Genomic DNA, 21330 nt, shown 5'->3' with positions numbered 1-21330 from the left:
TTTCCCAAGTGCTTTTCTGGGATTGTTAATGTTCCTGAGTGCACTAATTTTTTTGTTGTTGTTCTATGGGTGTCCTGGAGGGCAAAGGGCACAGCTGGCTTGAGATGTGGTCCAGCTTGGTGTGGGTCATTGTGGATGCAGAATATACTCACCATACTGCTTGTGTTTGGTATGTCCCGAAATCTGTCCAAAGTTTGAAACTTCTGATTTAGTTCCTGAAACAATTCCATGTGCCTCTTCCTTGTGTGCATGACCTTCTGCAAGAGAGAACAGGGCGGCTCTCATTCCTAATTTAACTCACATCTTCTTAAAAACTGTTTTGGACTGAGGGAAGCTAAGCCTGGCAGGAGCCTGTAGTCCCCAAAGACATCACATATGCAAATGACATGTCCCCAATCTTTTTTTTTTTTTTTTATTTCTAGTTCTTTCTGAAAAAGAATGGGCTCTTTTTTTTTTCCACTCACAAGATTACAAAAAAGTAAGCTTTTTCCTTCATTTTTCTTCTTGTGGGTGCATTAAAAACATAGCCATCATTCTTGTGCAAGATTTTTTCAGCCCTTAAAAGTTGAGTCTGTTCTACAAAAATTGTTGCAGTAATTTAAAAATGTTAAAAATTTGGACTTTGTAAAGCACTTGGGTCCTAGATGTTTGTCATGGGAAACATTGCTTCTTTATGTCTTACTTCTATAAACAGTACAATGTAGCTCACTGCACTAAAGGGGGAGCATAATCCCAGGCCCTGCCTTTAATGCTGATTCAGAGCTCTAAAGTGCCTGAAAGATGTGTGAGATCTAAAACCTTGCTCTCTCCCTGAGAATAACAGCTGAGTTTTGCAGAAGGGAAATCTGGCCCATAGGTTTCATATACTTGTTTACTGGATGATGCAAAATGTTAGCAGTCACAGTTTTGAGCATGCATTTTGTGGCTGATGAGCTATTAAAATCACAGGTACAAGTATATTAAACCCCTTCTTCCCTGGTTTCATGCCTTTCTATCAACTGCATTATAACCCAACAAATGGGCTTGTAAGTAAAAATGATCTTGGGTGTTTGGGACTGATATTTTTTTTTTTCTATTACAAAGCATTTAAAGGACCTTCGAGAAAAAAAAAAAAAAAAAAAAAAAAAAAAAAAAAAAAAAAAAAAAAAAAAAAAGCCAGAGAACAAACTCTCTGTATCTGCAAGTGCTATCCCATAATGTTGATTTTCCAAAGTCATGAGTCAGCAGTTTGGTGATTCTCCAGGACTCTGCCTAAGAACTCACAGTATTTGCAACCTACACATCTGAACGCCATTCGCTTTTGTGGTTTTTCATGAGGCTGTTAGATCTAGGTCTGGGCTCTGATTTGAACTTCTGTTTAACAATCATTGTCTTCATTAGCAAATCTTTTCAAATATAAGGGTTTTTTTTGGGAAAAAAATGTCTTTGGGGAAAGATTGGCAATCCTTAGTTTTCTTCTAAAAAGATGCTCACAGGGAAGACAAACAAGGGAGGGGGGAGGACAAATGGAAAGTTAAACTGAATCTTATAATGTGCTACAAAAGGCTGTCCTCTTCTCTGTAGACTTTAAATTTCCTAACTTAATGAATAGTATCTACGCAATTCACTGTTATGCTAATGTGTTCTGTTATTTCCATAGCCTATGTCCCTGTGAGAGAATCCTGCCATTTTAAGTCAATCAGTAACCAATTTTCATCTCCCTGCTGGAGCTCTAGGACTTGGCTGTTGAAGAATCAGGTGGTTGAGGATGAGAACAGGGCAGCATGACTTATGATAGGACATGAAACATAGCAAGCAATTAACTTCCCATCAGTCTCGAAGAGCGTACAAGAAGCAGGTTTTGCGGGAGTTAGAGAGAAACACCAGGCAAACGGAATTTGACTAGTGATGGCTGATGGAGATTTATGAGCGTGAAGATTTGTATAAGCAACTAGTGGAGGGATTTTGAGAACCAGGTAGCCGGCAAAGGAATTCAGTATATCCTGTGCTTCAGAGACACATAGTTCTATGTGGTACCAGGTCCTAGGGCACTCATTAAATTCCCGTCCTGTGATACACAGAGTGCTTAAAAAGCAATCACATTTTCGTAGTAATGAACATTATTGCTACATAGCCTTTTCCTTTTATGTCGGAGTGATGGCAAACCGGCATCATCTCACTACGCGCATTCCATTGAATGATTCAGTGCACACGCATGAACACCACACACAGTGCTAAGTGCTAGAGTAACAACAGAGGAAAAAAAATATGGCTGAATCACTGCCTCTGAGTCGTTCAAGGTCTAATGGAGAACTCCAGAATTAGTTGCATTGTGATTTGAATAAATGGAAATTTATAGTTGTGCTTAAAACCAAGAAGATGCTAAGAGGGGAATGTAAATAAGCTAAGTGAAATGCAAATAAGACAACCTCCAAATGTTTAGGTCAAAAATTAATAATTATGGTTGTAATCATCTATAGTCTCCCTCCCTCCCCCCGTCTCTCTGAGAACTCTGATTTTTAGCTCAATTTTTAACCATTGTCTTCCATCTCTTCTTAATGAAACCATCCCTCTTCAAAGACAATAAATGAATTCTTTCGAAGCTTCCTGATACTAAAGGCGCAACACCTCTGTTTTGCTGCAGGCGTTTGATGATTATGGTTCTCAGGTCGCTTCATTTATCCTTTTTCTTGTGAGCTGATTTTTGACTGTGCTTCGAGTGAGCCCTCTTGTCACTGTTGCTAGGATTATCAATCAAGTTTGCTACTGTTCCCTGGCTACGAGCTAAATTAGTTCATGTTTTTCCAACAGGAATCTGTGTGTGTGTGTGTGTGTGTGTGTGTGTGTGTGTGTGTGTGTTTAGGAGTGTGTTTGTGTCTTATTGAAAGTCTCTCCATGATTCTCACAATCAAATACCTTTGTTATATAAAGAATGTTTGAAAAGCAAAGCCTATGTCAAATGAATCATTGGGAAATTTGATACATTAACTGATTAGAAGTTTTATGGATACAGTCTGTTTGACAGAGCAGTACTTGATTCTGAATTTGATGGATTTTATTTTTAAAAATTAGATTGGTTGGACATACTAAAAATATACAATGGATAATATAAAGTTATGGTGGCTGCCAGTGTTATATAACCAGAGATCATTTTGAAATATTTCATAGTTCTGTGAAAGGTATTCTAATAATGAAGCTAAAATACCCTGCAATAAATATAAAGGGAAATGAAAAGTTGGATGCCAAAATATAGAGCCCTTCCTACTTGCAAACATTAGTTGCAAATATATTCTTTTGCCAGATAATCATTTTGAATTGAAATGGCTACTGTGGCACTGCCAGAAATCACCATAGCAATAATAGCCTGCATTCTGGAAGGGGTATCAATTACAGCTGCTGTAAACAGCTCGTATCTCTGACACAGGCTGCTCAGTTTCCCCTTATAATTCTTTCTTTTTCATAGTTTCAAGTACATCTTTGTACCTTTGTAGGGAATTCAATGACTATTCTTAACTTAAAGATTTGCTTACTTTATTTCTTTTGTGACCTGAAAATCCAGTTTCCCAAAGAAATCAATGTTTATAAACACTCAATTTATACCTCAGTTGTACTAAAATCTAATAATGATGATGTAAGACTTTCACATGTATTTTCTGTGTAAAAAAAAAAAACACAAAGTTTTAGTCTGTTTGGCACTATATACATAATTCAGTTACTTTCATCATATTTCATTGCAAATATTATAGGGGTGTTTTGCAATAATAAATCAGCACAGTAATCTTTCTTCCCCTTCAAATTAATATTATTAGACATTGGTTTGAAGGATGACTGAGCCTCTGTCCTGAGATGATCACCAGGCTGACCACATGGTTTTATGCTTTCCCAAGCAGTTTAGTTTTTTTTTTTTAATTTCTTCTTCACCTTTATTGGAAACAATAACAGCAGCAATAACAATGACACAGCAAGCAAGCCTCTTTACATTCTTTTCTATCAATGTATAGCTTTATCATTCAAAGGTTGGTGTCTCCCCAACCTATCCATTATTGATATTACAGAAATAATGACATGTTAAAGCACATTTGTTATAATTTGGATATTTTCTTTTAAATAAAACTAAAAAGGAACCTGATGTCTTAAGCACCTACTGTTTCCTAAAATGTCTGCAAAGCCCCTTTGAATTCTTGGAGCATGCCAAGTCTGATAGCTGTGCACACGGAGACAGTCTATCAATTTGATTTCAGCTTCCGTCTCTGTGTAGCTACAGCTAGCTGTACAATGAGGTTAATCTTATAGGGCTGTTGTGGAAGATTTCACAAAGGATATATATAAAGCACTTATATCTGGACCACAGAGACAAGTGCTGCTGAAGAGGAGGCAGCCATTGCTGTTTTGCTGATGCCTCACAGTAACCCTGGAGGCAGTCATTAATTACCTCTACTTGATTGATCAGGAGGCTGACGCTGAAGGAGGCAGTTTGCTCTTGCGAGCCGTGAGCTGAGTCCCCACAGCAGCTCAGCGTGCTATCTTGGATGTATCTGAGAGATTCAGGAAGCATCCTGGTATAGAAAGCTCAGGGTTTTAATTTATGTTCCGTGCAGATGGGAGAAAAGTAAAAACTAAGTAGGGGTTATGCATCGTCTGTAGTAGGCCCCCAACTCAGGATAGTGAGTCCCTACAACAATGCAGTACCGCAATGATATTTATAATGCCTGTGCTCATGTTTTGTCTCAGGATACCTCATAGACAGAGATCCCTTCATCTGTGAGTCCTTGACAGCTAACTCTCTGGTAGTTAGTGGCTGTTTATTGAACACTAACTGAATAAAAGAAATGAGCAGGATAGCATAGACGTGTCTTCTCCTTCCACGAAGAACAGTTCTCCACTGGAAGGAACATTCACTTTAAAATTTTTAAAATGATTTTTAAGTTGTGTGTATATATGTGTATCTATGTAAGGGTATGTGCAAATGAGTCCAGGTATCTACTGAAGCCATAAGCAATGGATCCCCGCTGGAACTGGAGCTACAGGATGGTTGTGAGCCATGCATGCTGAGCCATCTTTTTAGCCCCAAGGAGCATCTCTGCTGAAGACTCTAGCCAGAAGCCCTGCCTTCCTTTTTCTCACCCTGCTCTGCATTCCCACCCACTCCGTAAGTGGTTTTGAGGAACCAAGAGTAGATTTGCAATAAACTGGTGATTTTGCACTTTCAAATTTAGAAGTGTGAATCACAGAGTTGTATTTGAACTATAGAGAAAAAGTCTGAATTCTAAAGAGAAGAGATACTAGAGTGAATGGATTCTTTGAACTGACAGAAGTTGTTAGGGAATGTCAGAAACTCTTTCTTAATTCAACATCAGGGCACGGGGCTGGGAGAGCCTGTTCTCACATGGATCAGAACAAATTCGATGACTCACCATCTCCAGCCTTCGAGTTTTATATATGGGGGCTGCCATTGTCTATTCGCACTTGGATAAACCTACTAATGTTTTTGTTCATTCCTACTCTGGACATTCTTTCTTCTCTCTACAGTGACCTTTTGGAACTTGACTTTTTTTTTTTTTATCATATTGTTAAAAAGAGAAGACGAACATTGAAGGAGTTAAGCCTAATTCTGAAAGCAGTATTGTGAGGGACCGATGTTTGAATCATAACATCCAGAGTGTCAATAACCTGCATCCCCCAGAATCATGCCCGTGACCACAGAATCTGTGGTCCAAGTATGTTGACTTGGATAAATATGTACCTTGGTTTTCGAATAAAGTGTGCGGCGGGGTAAGAAAACCAAATAAGTGATACATTTCATCCGTGCCAATCAAGAGCAGATTTGGTCATAAATGCATGCTTTTGAAACAGTTTAAACTTAATGATATAGGAAAAGAGGATCCAATTTAAGATTAAAGTGTTCGAAGTGCTTGCCTTTCAAACATGCCCTGTAAATATCCCTTGATTGTTTAATGATTTGCACCTACTGTAGAGGGTCAGGGCCAAAGCAGGAAGGATCCTGTTTTGAACAAGACATTTCTTTCAAATAGTGTGTCAGCTATTTAAACACATTAAAGGTAGAATGTGCTCATACGAGACAACACATGAATTAAAAAAAAAATCTTTCTGAGTCTAGGTCACCTCACTTCATGTAAATTTTTCCAGATCTATCCATTTTAGCCCTAATTTCATTTTTTATTATGGCATAATAAAATTCCATTGCATCTATATATCACATTTCCACTGTCCATTCTTGTGTTGAAGGACATAGATGATGCTTCTATTTCCTTGCAAATAGGAATAATACTAGAGGAAACATAGGACATGAAGTGCTATGGATATATGCCAAGGAGGGGTACAGCTGGGCTATGAGGTAATTCCATTTGTTTGTTTGTTTGTTTGTTTGTTTGATTTTTAGAAATCCTCATGTTTTAAGGAAAAAGTATTAATAAAATATTAGAATTAGATAGGAGACTCAGGTAGTGTGTAAGGCTGTAAAATTTGACAAAACAAGGCTTTCAGGAGTCCACAGGGCAGCCTGGTAAGGGTGAAGTATCTAAGGTGATAGTTATATGGAAAGCCCTCTCAGTGACTAGGGTAGCATGGATCTTGACATACATTCAACTAGTCGAGCCTGTATTTAGAAAGGGGGTGGGGAATTAGCTTGTTCCTCCTTGTCAATCCAAAATTACAAATACACGTGTTAGTGTGGTAGTATCATGAACATTTTTAAAAATTAATTTTTTAAATTTTTTTTTAATTTTTGGAAACAGAATTTGTCAATTCCTATAACTGTACGCATGCTGAAAAGGGAGCAACTGGAAGTGGTCAATAGGGGAAAAGTAATGTTTCAGTGTTTCTGCCCCAAAACTTCGACTCCTACAGAACTCATGTGATGACTGCAACAGTTAAAGAAGTAAGGAAATTACACAACTCCTATGTTGCAACTATTCTCCACCAACAGATATCTTTGTTAGCACTGTCGTTCTATGTGTGGAATGCAAGGCCTAGCATCTGCTTAGGGAAGCTGCTAGCGGTTGCCATAGAGAATAGCTGGGAAAAGGAACACATTTCTTCTAACATTCTCAGTGACAGAGTGCAATTTGATTTCTTCCCAGTGTTTGTTCTTACCATGGAACTCCAGCCAGCCTGGAAATTGCTATGTGGTCTAGGCTGGCTTTAAACTCACAGATATCCACCTCTGAGGTGCTAGGGTTTTTTTTTTTTCCAATGTTTAATTTTGCTATTAATGACTTGTTTGTAGTGAGGCTTAATCTTAGATCTAGGTTTTTACTGTATTTCCTCACCAAGGCCTAATGGGTTAATTTGTATGTTCATTCTTTCCTGATAATAGAACTGATTGTTGCTTTCAGGGCTGTGCACGTGAACACATACAAATACACACATACAGATACACACACACACAAACACACAGACACAGCACACACACAGAACTTACTTTAGGTTGTCACAAGAAAGTTCATGTTGAACATAACGCATACAAACAGATACAATTTGATCCTTTATTCTTTTGATACCTAAAGGACTAAAACACTCTTCGTTCTTTAAAGGACATCAACAATGTCAAATGTGAAGATTGTTAAATAGTTTTAATTTTTTTAAATGGATTTGGAAGTTTTGGTTAAAAATTTAGACTTCAATGAAATATAAATTCCAAGCTTTGTGGTGATCATGGAGCTGCCCAGATATTTGTGATTTAAGCATTGACACCAGATTTTTGATCATTATTTTGTGGCACACAGCCTGAGTTACTATGAAACAAAACCATTTTCCTTGGACACTTAGCATGAACCCCTTCTTCACCATCATAATGGATAAAATCACATTGATACGCATTGTACACTGTAGAACCATACATTCACTTACACAAATGGAATGATTTAATCAGAAGTTTTCATATACCAGGAGGCCTCTATATTTTCAGGAATATCTGTTAAGACTATTGAGTTCTATGTATGCATCACAAGGGTACAGATATGTTGGAGATATTTATCCTATATTATACCCAATTATGTCAGCAGGCTATGAATCACATCGCATTATCAAGTTGCATAAGTGCATTTATGTGATACTTAAAGATCATTAATTTTGTGCTTAAGCATAAGCCGCTTAGACAGTATCATTTTCGTGACTTCCATCACCAATACCAGCATCAATATAAATTCAATGCAAATTGGAAAATGAAAGTCTTCATCTTGTTTATATCTGTGAAAAGACATTTACCCAACATAGGCATGCATTCAATCAACACTAGCTATTGGGAAAAAAATGACTGAATGTACCCCAGAGAACCTAAGGACAGGAATCACAACACAATACAAGCAAGTCTCAGACAAAGTCTTGCCTACTAGCCAAAGCATCCCCCTGGGATTTCTACAAGTTATCACTGTAGTAAAACTGAAAAAATAATGACTTAGGTTTTTAAAAAAATCAGGAAATTGGCGTTCCTACCTCCACTGACTTGGATCAACTGATTTGCTTCCACTCTAAGCTGTCTCCTGCTAACAATTATCCAGTAGGTCTTTACTTGACTAGAAAATGTCAGTTGAGCGTTTTCTTGGAGGAGTTATTAGACCTCAAAACTGTTTCCTTCCTTCCGCCATGGGTAGAGTAAGGATCCTTATTTTAAAGGTCCATACAGTGCTGTGTTTGAGCAGTTATAAATCGATCTTGAATTCAATAATTAAACTCATAAAGTAATTCATAGGAACTCACCTCAAAGTCAAGGTCAGAATATCTCGATTTTCTTCTCTGTTGGTTTGGTTTTAGAAGAAGGAGAAAAACAGTAAAGTTATGTTTAGTCACTTAAACCAATGGAAATCATTACATTCAATGAAAATACTCTTATTGTTAATAATGATAATTGTGTTATACGATTCCATTAAGATTATTTTTCTGACTTAAAAATATTCCATCTATATGTTTCCGTTTTCACCCCAAACTTTCTTTAAAGGTGAAGGGTATCACTGGTTTTTTTGTTTGTTTGTTTGTTTGTTTGTTTTTAACATTAAGTACTAATGCTAGTTTTCAGTGAAATTCATTAGCATTCAATCCCAAAAGAGGCTCTAGTTTTAACAAAAACCACTTTGCAAGCGTGGAGGATTAAAAGTGATATCAGAAAAATGACCTAGGTACTTTGAGACCTCCCACCGGTAGACATCCAGATTATTTTAAAGATACTCTTGCTATGTAGCTCAGGCTGTTTTCAGAACTTCCTGTCTTCCTGTGTGCTAAGACCACACTTGATCTCAAACAAATCCTGCCTTCCCGTCTGCTCTGGGGTTTATATATCAGATTTGTACAAATTTCTCAAAATTAGGTCATCTCCTACCAAAGTGCTACTTGTTACTAGTTCTTAGGAAAGAAACATTTTTGTTTGTTGGTTGGTTTTTGTTTTTCATTCCTATGTTGTTAGTCAAGCAACAGATATTCTACACCCCAACACAGTGTTGCACAGTGTTTCTCTTGGACTCTAAATCTGCTAAACAACACGGAAATCTAGTTATAGGTACACATGCATTGATGAAATAAAGTAATTAGGCAGTGGGCTTGATACAATCAGGAAGTATGATTAAAACGAAGTGGATGCAAGCTCATGTGATAATGGGACTTTCATGATATCAGTATGGAGATGGTATTTTTAGCATCTGTTCCAGGGAGCCACCGATTCTTAAAATGGGTGAGGTGTAGAGGGAGATGCCTGTAAACTTATAAAAAGATCTCCACATTTTTAGAGAACAAAGAAAATTTCTGCTGTGCTTTTTCTTTAAGTAGACTCCCCCTTCCCCAACACCGAGGGAGTTGGGGGGAAAAAACATAAGGGAAGCGTGCAGTGTTTTTGGCCAGATTATGTTTGTTTCCCCTGCTCCTTCCCCCAACACTCCCAGCTCAATATCCACAACCTTAACGTCACTAGCTTCTCAGGGTTCCGACAGTGCAGATTTACGGCAGATCTAGTCGCTATTATGACTGTTATGAGCTTTATTAAAAAAATATGACTTTTCCTGCAGCTAGAGCTAAAATTGTCGTTATAAAACCAGAACCTCCTGTGCAGCCTAATCTCGGAACATGTTTTCAGCAGACAGAAGGACTAAAGGAGGAGACCAGGGACAGTTCTGACATAATCTCATTGTGGTGAAATCTGCTGAGCATGGGCAAGCAAGGCTTGGTGGAATACTGAGGAGAGGGGAAAGGGGAACGCCTTATTGAAGTGGAAACTCAAACATGATGCTCTCTGTGCCCTCCTTGTCTCCAACAGCGTGCTGACTTCCTCCTAGTGACATCCTGGAAGAGGCAGAAGTGCAAGAACACATCCAAACAAATCTGGCTCGGCACCGCACTTTGCTGCAGTCTGCTAGACTAAACGTCAAGGCTCCTCCCATTCTTCTCTCGCATGGATACCCAGCCTTCTTGACACTGTGGTTTAGCAAAGCTTTTTAAAATATATATATATATATATATATATATATATATATATATATATATATATATATATATAAAAATATGTGTTAAGTAAAATCTAAGCATGGACACATTTAGTTAAAAGCAATTATTATAAAACATGAGCTTTGTATCGGGTCCGAAACAACTGATGGAATCTTACAAAAATGATTCAGTCAGCTGGAAGACAGGGAGAGCCTTCTGCTGAATGCACCGAGGGGCTCTCTGTTGCCAAAGGTGAAAGCGACCATATGTTGCTGCATTTGTTTTGGATCACAAGGCAGTGCTGCCTAGGAACTGAAGATTTGGATGCATACAAGGTGCAAAAGAGCTTTATGTTATCGGAGCAAGAAGAAAATATGAGAACCGGAAGAGCCCCAGCAACAGATTCCAAGTCAGAATATCATTGTGACCTATGTCAATGTGCAATATTTTCTTTTCTCTCCGATTTAATTTTGTTACAATTAAGCCCTAACAAAGGGCATAGCAGGCTACAAGAATTAGATGAAGGAATGAGCAAATTTTAATCAAAACCTGGTGGTGGGGTGTGGTGGGGATGGGTACAAAATAAATCATGGGGGTTTAAAGATCAGATAGTGTGTAAAATGTGTCAAGTGTTCAAATCAAAAGTGTGCATGGTGTGTGTGTGTGTGTGTGTGGCTACATCCCCATAATACCAAAGATTTCAACCTGTATGCACTTAATAAAGTGATTTCACATTTGGACATGCTAACCAGTCTCTGGCATGGTTGGGAAAATGGTGTCATTTTGTGAATGAATGTAACTGAGAGCCAGTGGAGTTAAAATAATTGGACCAAGTCACCCAGGAGGTAAGCAAGTGAACTGTGATGAAAACTCAGGTCTGGTTCAGTGTCCAGCACTTTCTACATGAGATCTCACTGTAGGATAATATTTTACAAACAAGATGTCTGTTACATGCTGTTCTGGAACTCAGAAAGATAATACTATATGGCCCCCATAGTCCACATTTCACAGTAGTGGTACTGAAATACCTTAGAAGCATAAAGCAAGGTCACATGGATTAACTATTTCAGTCTAATTATATTTTAAAGAACAAGAAAAAAAAGCCAACTTGATGGCGCTCATTTCTCAGAAAAATCTGTTTGGTAAAACCAAACCAAAACATTAATTCGAATAGATTATGATACAATGCTATGATAACAGACATATGTGATATTTGTTCATGAGAAGCTCAGTTCATCTTACCTGTCAGATGCTATTAGTACAAAGTGGGATACCAGAAAAATCCCAATGCAATTTGGTTTTGCCTGTGTCTACCCTGTGTGCATATCCATGCAATGTTCTGTAAAGTCTTTTGAGGCTGCAGTTTGCTGAGACTGTGACCCACTTATGTGTTTATTCAAATGTCCTTCTGGGCCTTGTAGAATAACACTGTAAGGCATACAAAGTGCTTAGAAATAAAGACAGTGTTTGCTTGTTTTGTATGTGTGTTCACATGTGAATACACATTTCTGGGTGAGTATATATGTACGTGGAGGCTAGAGGGCTTCAGTTGTCTATCCTTCGGTTTGTTTGTTTGTTTGTTTGAGGGAACAGGGTCTCTCCATGGTCTGGATTTCACTGAGTATGGTCCTTTGGTTGGCCAGTGAGCTCCAGGGATTTGTCTATTTCTACCTTCCCAGTATTGGGGTTATATTCATGTGACACTATGCCTGACTTTGTGGGTTTAAGGGGTTGAACAAGCTCACAAGGCAAGCTCTTTCCTGACTGAGCCATCCCCTCAACTTTGACCACATATTTAAACAATGAGAATCAACTAAGTGGTCAAGCCACTTGGTTTTTTTTTTTTTTTTTTTTTTGCAAATAACTGGATAATTTTAAAGAAATGTTACATGTAAAATTAAAACAAGCCAACGTAACGTTAAAAAAATTATGAAGATATAAATTGTTCTGCCTGTATAGCCTTTACTTTCAGGAAAGTTTAAACACACCTTCCTTTCCTGTGCAGTAACGTGAAATACATCTTTCTTTCCTATGCAGTTTCGTTTTTACAGTACACTACTGAGTGAGTACTCATCCCAACTGCATTATGCTCTTAAAACTCTATTAAAATTCTTGTCAAAGGCCTCTAATGAGCTCCATTTGGACAAACAGCAAGGTCAATTTTCCACCCTCCTCTCGCTGGACTCTCGGAAGCTGTAGAAAGTTAATCACTTCCTCATTAAAGCTCTGGCTTTTTCTTGCCCCGCCTCTTTCTTCTTTTATTCACTGCAGCTCCTTTTGAAACCTCTTTTGCTGGCCATTTCCTATGCCCCCTCTTTCTAAATGTGGAGCTGCTGAGGTCTGCTCCGTCCTGTATGCTTTCCTGGATTACATGGCTTATCCCTTAGACTTTAATGCCACCTTTCAATATGCAAATATCCCCTTTTACATGGGCTTTCTCATCACTGACAATGTTAATAACTCATCAGCCAAGACAAAGGCTTAGAACTGTCTCTCCTTTGTGTACATCCCTCATCTTCCATATTAAATCCATTCATGGGTTGCCTATTTGATCTCTAAAAGGTCTCTTTGTCTGTCCCCTCTTTGCCACCCACACCTCCACATCTCTAGTCCCTTCTTAATTAGCTACAGAGCTCTAGCATTTGGCAGAGGATCTGTCATAACAGTTTGCAGTCTCCAAAATTATCGGCAAATGTTTGAAGAGTGTCGTATGACAGCCCTGGAATTCAAACCAATATGACTTTTGCTTTATTGTTACTGCTTTAAAGAATAACCTGGGAGAATTTGAATAACCAACTGACCTAAATATACACCAAAGAAAACCACTCCAAGTAGGCAGGCTGGCAGTTAAGAGAATCAAAACAATTTATGAGAAAGCCATACCTTTTACTGGTAGAAGGGAAAATATCTTTAGGGTGATTTAATAGTGAGGAAATGTGCCATGGTCTCATGCTACTGAAAGGGCCACTTAGTGCATATGTGCCCAGAGGGGCTTCCACACACAACCCTTGTAAAATAATGAATAATTTCTTGGAGGGACTATGTCATTATTTGTGTCACTGAAAATTAAACTGGACAAGACACTAGAAGATTCACAGCAAGTAATGAATTCCACTGACTAATGAGTGGCAATATGAATGCCATTAAAAGTTTCTATTATAAGATGAGCAATGGACTCACTCACGGGGAGGAAAGCTTTGATAACAAATCCATTAAAAATAGCTGTGGCAATGGAGTCTGGGAATAATTAATTATCCAAAATGGCTTTTATTTGAGCTAATTTTGTTTGTTCGCCTGCGTAAAAGATAAGATTTTCTAATCCAGGAACAAAAACAAAGCAATAAAGATGGGAAAGTTTTCCTTTTACCAGGATGACATGGGAAAACGCACATATGTAAAAAATAAAGTGTGGTTTCTGCAAATGGTCAGTTTTAGATGATTTTCTGTTTGTGACAGGGCCTCCCAGTCCCTGAGGCCGAAACATTCTGTGTAAATTCCTGACTATCGATTTAGTAATAGTTAAGCCTCTTTAAAGACATTCAGTGTGATAGCAATGATATAATCATAATACAGCCTTACATCTGAAGTATTCCTTACAATCTTCAAAAGCTCTTCATGTAATTTCATCCTCATGCTAGCCACGAGGAAGGCACCTATGCCGTGACATCATCACTAAAATATTTTCCTTTTGGGAACCATTATGCTGAGTTCTCTGTGTTCTGTATCCATCAGAAAACCTATAAAGGTATCTCTCCACCCACTTACAAATGCAGTGAGACTTAGCTGAGGTCCTATCCAGATGGAGAGATAACTTTTATGTATGTAAGCCCTCAGAGCAGCTGGAGTAACAGAACTTTCTGTATGTAGTGAAATACTGTTGTACTGTACTATATAAAGTTTTGCCCATTTTGAAAATGTTTTGTTGATAAGTGAAACTTAGACAAGACTTGGCAGGAGCACAACAGAAGTCACTCCTGCATTATATTAGGACAACGTGCTCCTTAAGGACATGATAGGTAAGCTGAAAAGCCACACAGGGAGCCATTAGATGACCAATGGATTAACAGAAGCAGCCAAGGGACCCCTAAAATGGACAGACAAAGGATGGTGACAATGGGACTTTAAAAGTGCATGGGAGCTGTGGCCCAGACTGATGTCAAGAGCAGAAATAGACTAGAGGTCTCCTCGATTTCCCTCTCCCTGCCAAACCCAGACTCTGGCCAGTGCTTCCTGCTGGCTGAATCCAGTCAGAAACCAGTGACATGCAACCCATGCTAACCCTCAGAGATCAGGGAAAGGAGATAAAGAATAGGTCATGACCAATCAGAGAGATGTAGGCCACGCAAAGTCACAGGCCGATCAATAGATATCAGTATTTCAGACTCAAAGCAAATGCTGGTCAATGTTGACTGACAATAATACACATGCAAGTTTTCAGAAAAAATGAACCAACAGGAAGCGCCACAAGTCTGAAGTCATGCTGACCTGCCCTTTAAAAATATATAACATTTCAATTATTCTCTGAGAAATTCATAAAGTGCGTTGCTCATACTCACTCTCCACTTCCCTAACTCTTCCCAGGTCCGCAGTGTCCACTCCCTCTCAACTTCATATCCTCTTCTTTTAATAGTCCCTGAGACTAATGCTATCCATAAAATCAGGAGGGTGGGACCAGCCATTGGACCAGGGTCAATTGAGAAGGTAGTACATCCTTTAAAAAAAACTGTCTCTTCCTCCTCTAGAAGCCATTGACTGTCAATCACCCCTCAGCTATAACTCAGGACTTACAAGCCCTTCCATGTTAAAATGCTGACTGTCACGTTCCCATATAAATCTTATGTGGGCGACCACAGCTGCTGGAAATTCATGAGTGTAGCAACTCTGCCATGTTGAGAAATAACTTGTCGCTTTGTAAGTAATAATGAACTTATAATTTTTAGACAGCAAATCAAAAGAATTGCATCCTAGAGCTTAAACTTAGGCTCTTGCTTAGGATCACGGTGTACCCTGGTCACTATTTATCTTTCTTTCTTCTTCCTTGTACATGTGCACATCATGAACCTGATATAGTTTGCTATCAGCAGGTGAATATTTAAAGTGCTGAAGGCGATGTTATCTTCATCTTAAGAAAAGTAGTTGCAGGATCTCTTGGTCTGGATCTCCTATGAAAACTCAAATTCTAAAACGTTTTAGAATCGCTTAACCGGTTCATTCTGGGAAAGAACACAGGGCAATACTATGTAACAGAAATAAAGACAGAGTAATGAAGAGCATGGGGAAAATCTGGATACTCTTTTATGCCAAGGAACTCCATGAATGTCTTAAACATTCACACCCAATAATTGGGGGTTAGCAGAACACACTCCCATGGAGGCTGGAGTCTTTTCTGCTGGCACTGCGGCAGTTGGGAGCCTCCCCCTCTCTTTGTTGCTTCTTGCTTACTTGAATAAAAGCTTCCACCCACTCACCCACTCAGGTCTCTTTGGCTTTCTTCTTTTTGTACCTCAGCTTGTGTCTTGCATGCAGTTTTCTCATGACTACTGGATTCTGTGCTATCAACTAGCAGCATTTACCTCCCTCTTTCTTGACATCTCTTTTGGAGAAAAACCCTGGAGTTCATGGCCCATCTTCACATTCTAGCCATGAATAGACCATGCAATGGCTGGTCATCTTCTACTGCACCAGTCTTCCTGGATCCATGTTCCTACATAGTTAAACTCTTGTTTCATTCAGAGGGGTCAAAGACTTATTTATTACTTAGATATTGGCTCCTTGAACAGACATTTTTACTTGAAGATTATAACAACTTATCTAAGTGTTTGGGAGATTAATTAATTCATGCTTTTAAGGTGATTTGAGAATCTGCTAATGAAAAATTTTATAAAAATGCTAATTTTTATTACCCACACTATCATGTATGTATGTATTATCTATTAGTTTTTTCTCAAAAGGTCACCTAAGCAGTTACTATTAAACTCTTTTAAAGAATGAATGGGAAACTAAATTTTATTCTGAATTCTGAATTTCCTTTTCAAAATATAAGCTTTGGGATCTCTAAGTCATTGAAATGCGGATCTTCTGTCTGATGTGCACACATTTGATTTTTATGGTTAAAACAACATATAAATGATGTTGATGATTAAAAATAAGGATATAGAGATTTGAAAAAATTATAAGGTGGAAAATATACTGTGTTGCACAAATACATAAAACATGATCAATAGCTGTATTAGTTGGTTTCTGGGTGTTAAATGTTAAACATTTTCACAACACACAAATTATTTTAGTGTAGTTCCATTTGAATTTCTATAGTAACATTAAAATGGTCATAACATAGAAAAACTTCCACATTTTCATTATTACCTTTGATATTATATATATATATATATAATTAAAATTCTTTGTAGTTTTGTATGAATATTTTCTAGTTTATGCTTATGTGATCATTATTGTAGTAGACACATTAATATCTCTGAGTTAGGATGGAGGCAGCAGTAGTAGTTTTACTAGTTAAGAAAAATGGATGTTTTTGCCCAGAGAGCATGCCCCTCACTCTGAGTAGAATTTGCTTTGTTGTCCCTATCTAGACCTTTGACTCTGAGAATGATTCTTACATGGATTTGTACAGAGACCCTCTTCTAGTTGAGGCTGATTCAAAACAAACCTTTTCTTGCTGAAGTCTGTTTATATTCTTGTTTTGGTCTAGAGTTATCTTGTTCAGCTCTAGAAAACTAGAATTATATACATTTCACATCAATTTAGATTTGGACAGAGTGAAAGGCATGGCTTTGGGTAATCTGCAGAAGCCATTGCCTTTGGGTATGTTTGTGCCTTAGAATATACATTATCAGAATAATTCTGAAAGGCCATATGACCGATTACAGTGATTTTTCTATAAATAGTGACTTAAGCAATATATATAACACATCAACATAATTAAATATGTATGATTAATAAGATGAATAATAATATATGTTGTTTTGCATAGTGACTATATATCTTAGCAGAGGATTTATAGCAAGATTTTAAGATACAAGATACATACAAAACAGTACTAGGATAATGGAATATGGCAATAAAAAATTAGATATACTTCTTGATACCTACTTCTATAATCCTATAACAGTAGGAATGAGGACGATAATTGTTAGTAATTCTCTATTTCACTGAGATGAAAAAATGAGACGAGTCTACATTGTTTACTGCTGATGGTTTTATGAAGGACTAAGACTGTTGTCTGGCTCTTAGTCCTGAGTCTTAGTAAACTTAGAATATATACTTTAAGTCCTTAATAGTTGAAGACCAATACTTTTAATGGTCACCACTCTACAGGATTAAGAGCAAAACATTCATTCTGAATAATATTGATGTAACATAATAATAATTAGTTTATAATCAGTGTAGTGGTACATCCCACAGAAATGTTTCAACTTCATATGAATAGATGGCCTTATAAAAGATGATTTAGATTATCCTTGAATCTGTAACATGATCACGTTATTATTTTATATTTTCGGTGCCCTGTCATATTATTGAAATCTCAAGAGGATCTGCTTCATTTTCTTTATGAATGATTCACACAAGTCCCATTACGGAATTAGGATTGATTGTTATCACTTTAAACACACTTTTTAATCCTTTTAATAACATCTTGCACCAGCAGACTCATATGTACTAGTAGAAAATTTTTCTGTCCATAATCTTAATATGTAACATGAGAGACTCTGCCCAAACTAACACAGATCTTTTCTAATACCCATAGCATGTGATCCGCCTGTACACCCTTCAAATATCAAGGAACTAGTTAACCTCTTCTGACTCACCTCTAGAGAACTCATTGATATCGTTGATCCAGTTTCGCTTCTTGACAGTCCCGCATTATCATCCAACTCAGAGGCCATGAAATTCTTCACAGCTGTGCGAGGCTCAAAGGGTAGATTCTGCATATGTTCCTGGGGCGCGAGATGCTGATCTAAGTTCATGTTAAACTGGTCCATTACGGGGGGATTCATATTGAATTCAGGATTTACTTTGTAGTGTAATAGCCTTTCATGCGGCAAGGTTTCCATGCCAATATTCATTTTGCTTTCCTCTTTCATTGACGGCTGGGTGCTTACAGAACTTCGAGGCATCACAATATAGTCACTTTCCATCATTCGCTCTTGAGGGTGGACGATGTCCATATCAGCCCCTCTCAAATTGTCATCCGTGCATAAGTACACAGTTCTCCGCAATTCAGTGTTCTCTTTTTTCAGACATGGGTTGCTCAGCTCATTCATACTCATGGGCATGTGCAGGCCTGTGGGCTGTTGGATGATGACTTTGGAAATGACATTTCCAGGCAATGTTGAGTAGCTTAGCCCTTCAGGGTTCGTTCCCTTTTCTTCTTCATCATCATTGAGAGAGATCCTGGAGAGCGTTCCTGTTATTGTTGCTGCTCGGCAAGGACCAATATCCTTATGAAGCACTGCAAATTAGAGCATGATAGTTAATAGAAGGAAAGTATTTTTTTGTCATCATATGATATTATTTATCTTCCTACTAAATACTCTCCTGATAAAGTAAAAGTAACCTTTTAACAATTCATTTACACTTGTTTGTTCATGGTCTGGATTACTGAATTGTTACCGATGTTTTAATGGTACCAGGGATCATGAGTGGACCATAGCATATCTGAAATCTGATTAACTGGCTTTCTAAAAATTTCCATGCCCTGTCCTGGAAAAGTTCTGTATTCATTTTCAGGGAAATGGTAGATTACCAGAGAAGATTCCTCTATTAGTCTACCTCAAAGCATTTCCATAAATATGTAGATATTGTCCATACAAAGTTGCCACTTTTATATAGGTCTTTCTTCTGAAGTTTTCTAGAAGTTTTGTTCATTAAAACAGTTCGTTGAGAGCTGGATGTGGTAGCACATACCATTAATCCCAGCATTTGGGAGGCAGAGACAGACAGATCTCTGTGAGTTCAAGACAAACCCACTCTACACAATGAGTTTCAGGACAGCCAACACTATATAGTGAGACCCTGTTTCAAAACAGAACTGTTGCAAGCTGGCCATTTTGCCCAGAAATCAAAGCAACTATAGTAGAAAATTTCACTATGTAAAATTTCTTTTTTGGAACCATAAAAACTTTTCAGACAGGCTGAATTTTTGCCTATTATTGTTTAAATTTTGAAAATATAATCATAGTTGTGAATTAGCACAGAAGTCAAAAAACAGCAAATTATAAACATATTTTGCCACTATGAGGAATTGAAACTTTTAAAATATTCCAAAGCACCAACCACTCTTATAATACCTGCTCTCTTTAGAGATGTTGTTATCTATTACTGTATTATTGCCTCTCTGTTTTCCATACCACACATCATGTTAAATACTCATATATATCTTTTGTGAATCCACAATGTGGCTACAGATTTTTATATTCTATATTATCATATGTTACAAAATAAGAAAAGGCTATGCTTTAGATGTTATTTCAAGATCTGGCATGGTGGTAGTATATAATCCCAGCACTTGGGAGGCTGTGGTAGTCTTGGCTACCTACACTTTGTAAAAGCAAAAACAAAATAAAACCTAAGCTTCTTAAGATAACAAGAGAGCAGTAATACATCACAATTGCTAGAAATAATTATAAATGAAATATTAACGAGTGAAGTTTGTTAAAATGTAAACAAGCCTTGATTGTGAACTTCCTATGCATGGCAACAATGTTGAAACAGTACCTTTGAGCGAAATTAATCAAGTTATTAAAGGGAAGACAAAAATGAAAATCAAGCCACACAGAAAGCAAGCTGAGTAGCTAGCATAAGCAGATGTATACTTCGGCATCTCCAGAAGCAGTTTCAAAGTTCACAACAGACTGCTCAGGGCCCATGAACTGAGACTTTAAAGTTTAGTACATTTCAACATATGCAGAAATCTCTTGGAAAAAGTCCGAAGAAAGCTCCTGGCAAGCTCAACTAAGAAGAGCATTGGCCAAAATGAAAACAGAAAAATAAATACATTGTAAATTGTTTCTGAATAATGCATTGGTGTTGGTCTGTATTTAAAAGGCTTAGCCCCGCCTCCCCCAGACCCCAGTGCAGACTGGGAAAACTGGAACACTCTATCAAAAGTCAGCGTAGTGCAGTGCTGAAGGGCTGGAAACAGCAGCTCTGAGAAGAAAGTCTAACATGAAGATTTTTAGCCTTTACTATGTATCAGAGTAATTTGAATGGCTTCTAGCAACCCTGGTTACTGTGTTCCAGTACCACAGTTTCTGGCCCAGACGATCTAGGTAGGTTTTCAAAAACTGCATTTCTAGGAATTGCCAGGTGAAGCTGACACTGCTTGTTTGGGTACCACACTCTGAGACGGATTGGTTTGATATGAATGGCTGTTAAGGAAAAGACAAAAGCGTTCTCATTCTTCCCTGTCAAGAACTCTTAGGAGTACATGAAGAGAGGCAAGGAAGCTAAACTGAGGGTAGATGATCAGTTATTAAATAGATACCTAACTACTAAAATAGGTTCAAGCCTCCCGACACAGCCATATTATATTCTATAAATGGGGAAACTTGCATCAATCATGGCATGTAACTTTTAGAAATCACAATGGATGAATAAACCGAGGGAAATTATTTTGCCAGCTATCTGTTGAACTGGCAGGTTCATGAAACTAAACACCAGCAAGATTATGTCTTGGCAACATTTTGTTGGGTTTTTTTTTTCCTTACAGGAAAAGATAATTCCTGCTCCTTTCACAAGCCCACTATGGGTTGCAAAATCATAGCTGCTAGCTTATAACAGCTGTGACCATGCCCCACCCAGAGTGTTTTCATTGAATTCAAGAATACAAGATTAGTCTCCCATGTGCTTGTGATTATGGCAAGAAATATGATTTGACATTTGCACAGATTTTAATGGCTCTGGGTT

At 37.8% G+C, this 21330-nt stretch overlaps 1 protein-coding gene across 3 annotated transcripts in view; it reads right to left on the bottom strand.

Annotated features, from left to right (window-relative positions):
• Adgrb3 (adhesion G protein-coupled receptor B3) overlaps positions 1–21330 on the bottom strand; it is a 676641-nt gene that overhangs the window by 6276 nt on the left and 649035 nt on the right. For 2 of the 3 annotated variants that reach the window (XM_034521545.2, XM_076915134.1), the window contains 3 exons: positions 18231–18874; positions 8698–8733; positions 153–257 (listed from right to left, as the gene is read on the bottom strand). In XM_034521545.2, coding sequence (XP_034377436.1) covers positions 153–257; positions 8698–8733; positions 18231–18874 — 785 coding nt within the window. The remainder of the gene's footprint in view (positions 1–152; positions 258–8697; positions 8734–18230; positions 18875–21330) is intronic. The other variant, XM_076915135.1, reaches the window with a different exon arrangement.

This window comes from Arvicanthis niloticus, chromosome 17 (genome assembly GCF_011762505.2).
Source record: "Arvicanthis niloticus isolate mArvNil1 chromosome 17, mArvNil1.pat.X, whole genome shotgun sequence".
Classification (NCBI taxonomy): Eukaryota; Metazoa; Chordata; class Mammalia; order Rodentia; family Muridae; genus Arvicanthis; species Arvicanthis niloticus.
The sequence above is the reverse complement of the archived record's forward strand: the minus strand, read 5'-3'. Positions and strand labels throughout refer to the sequence as shown.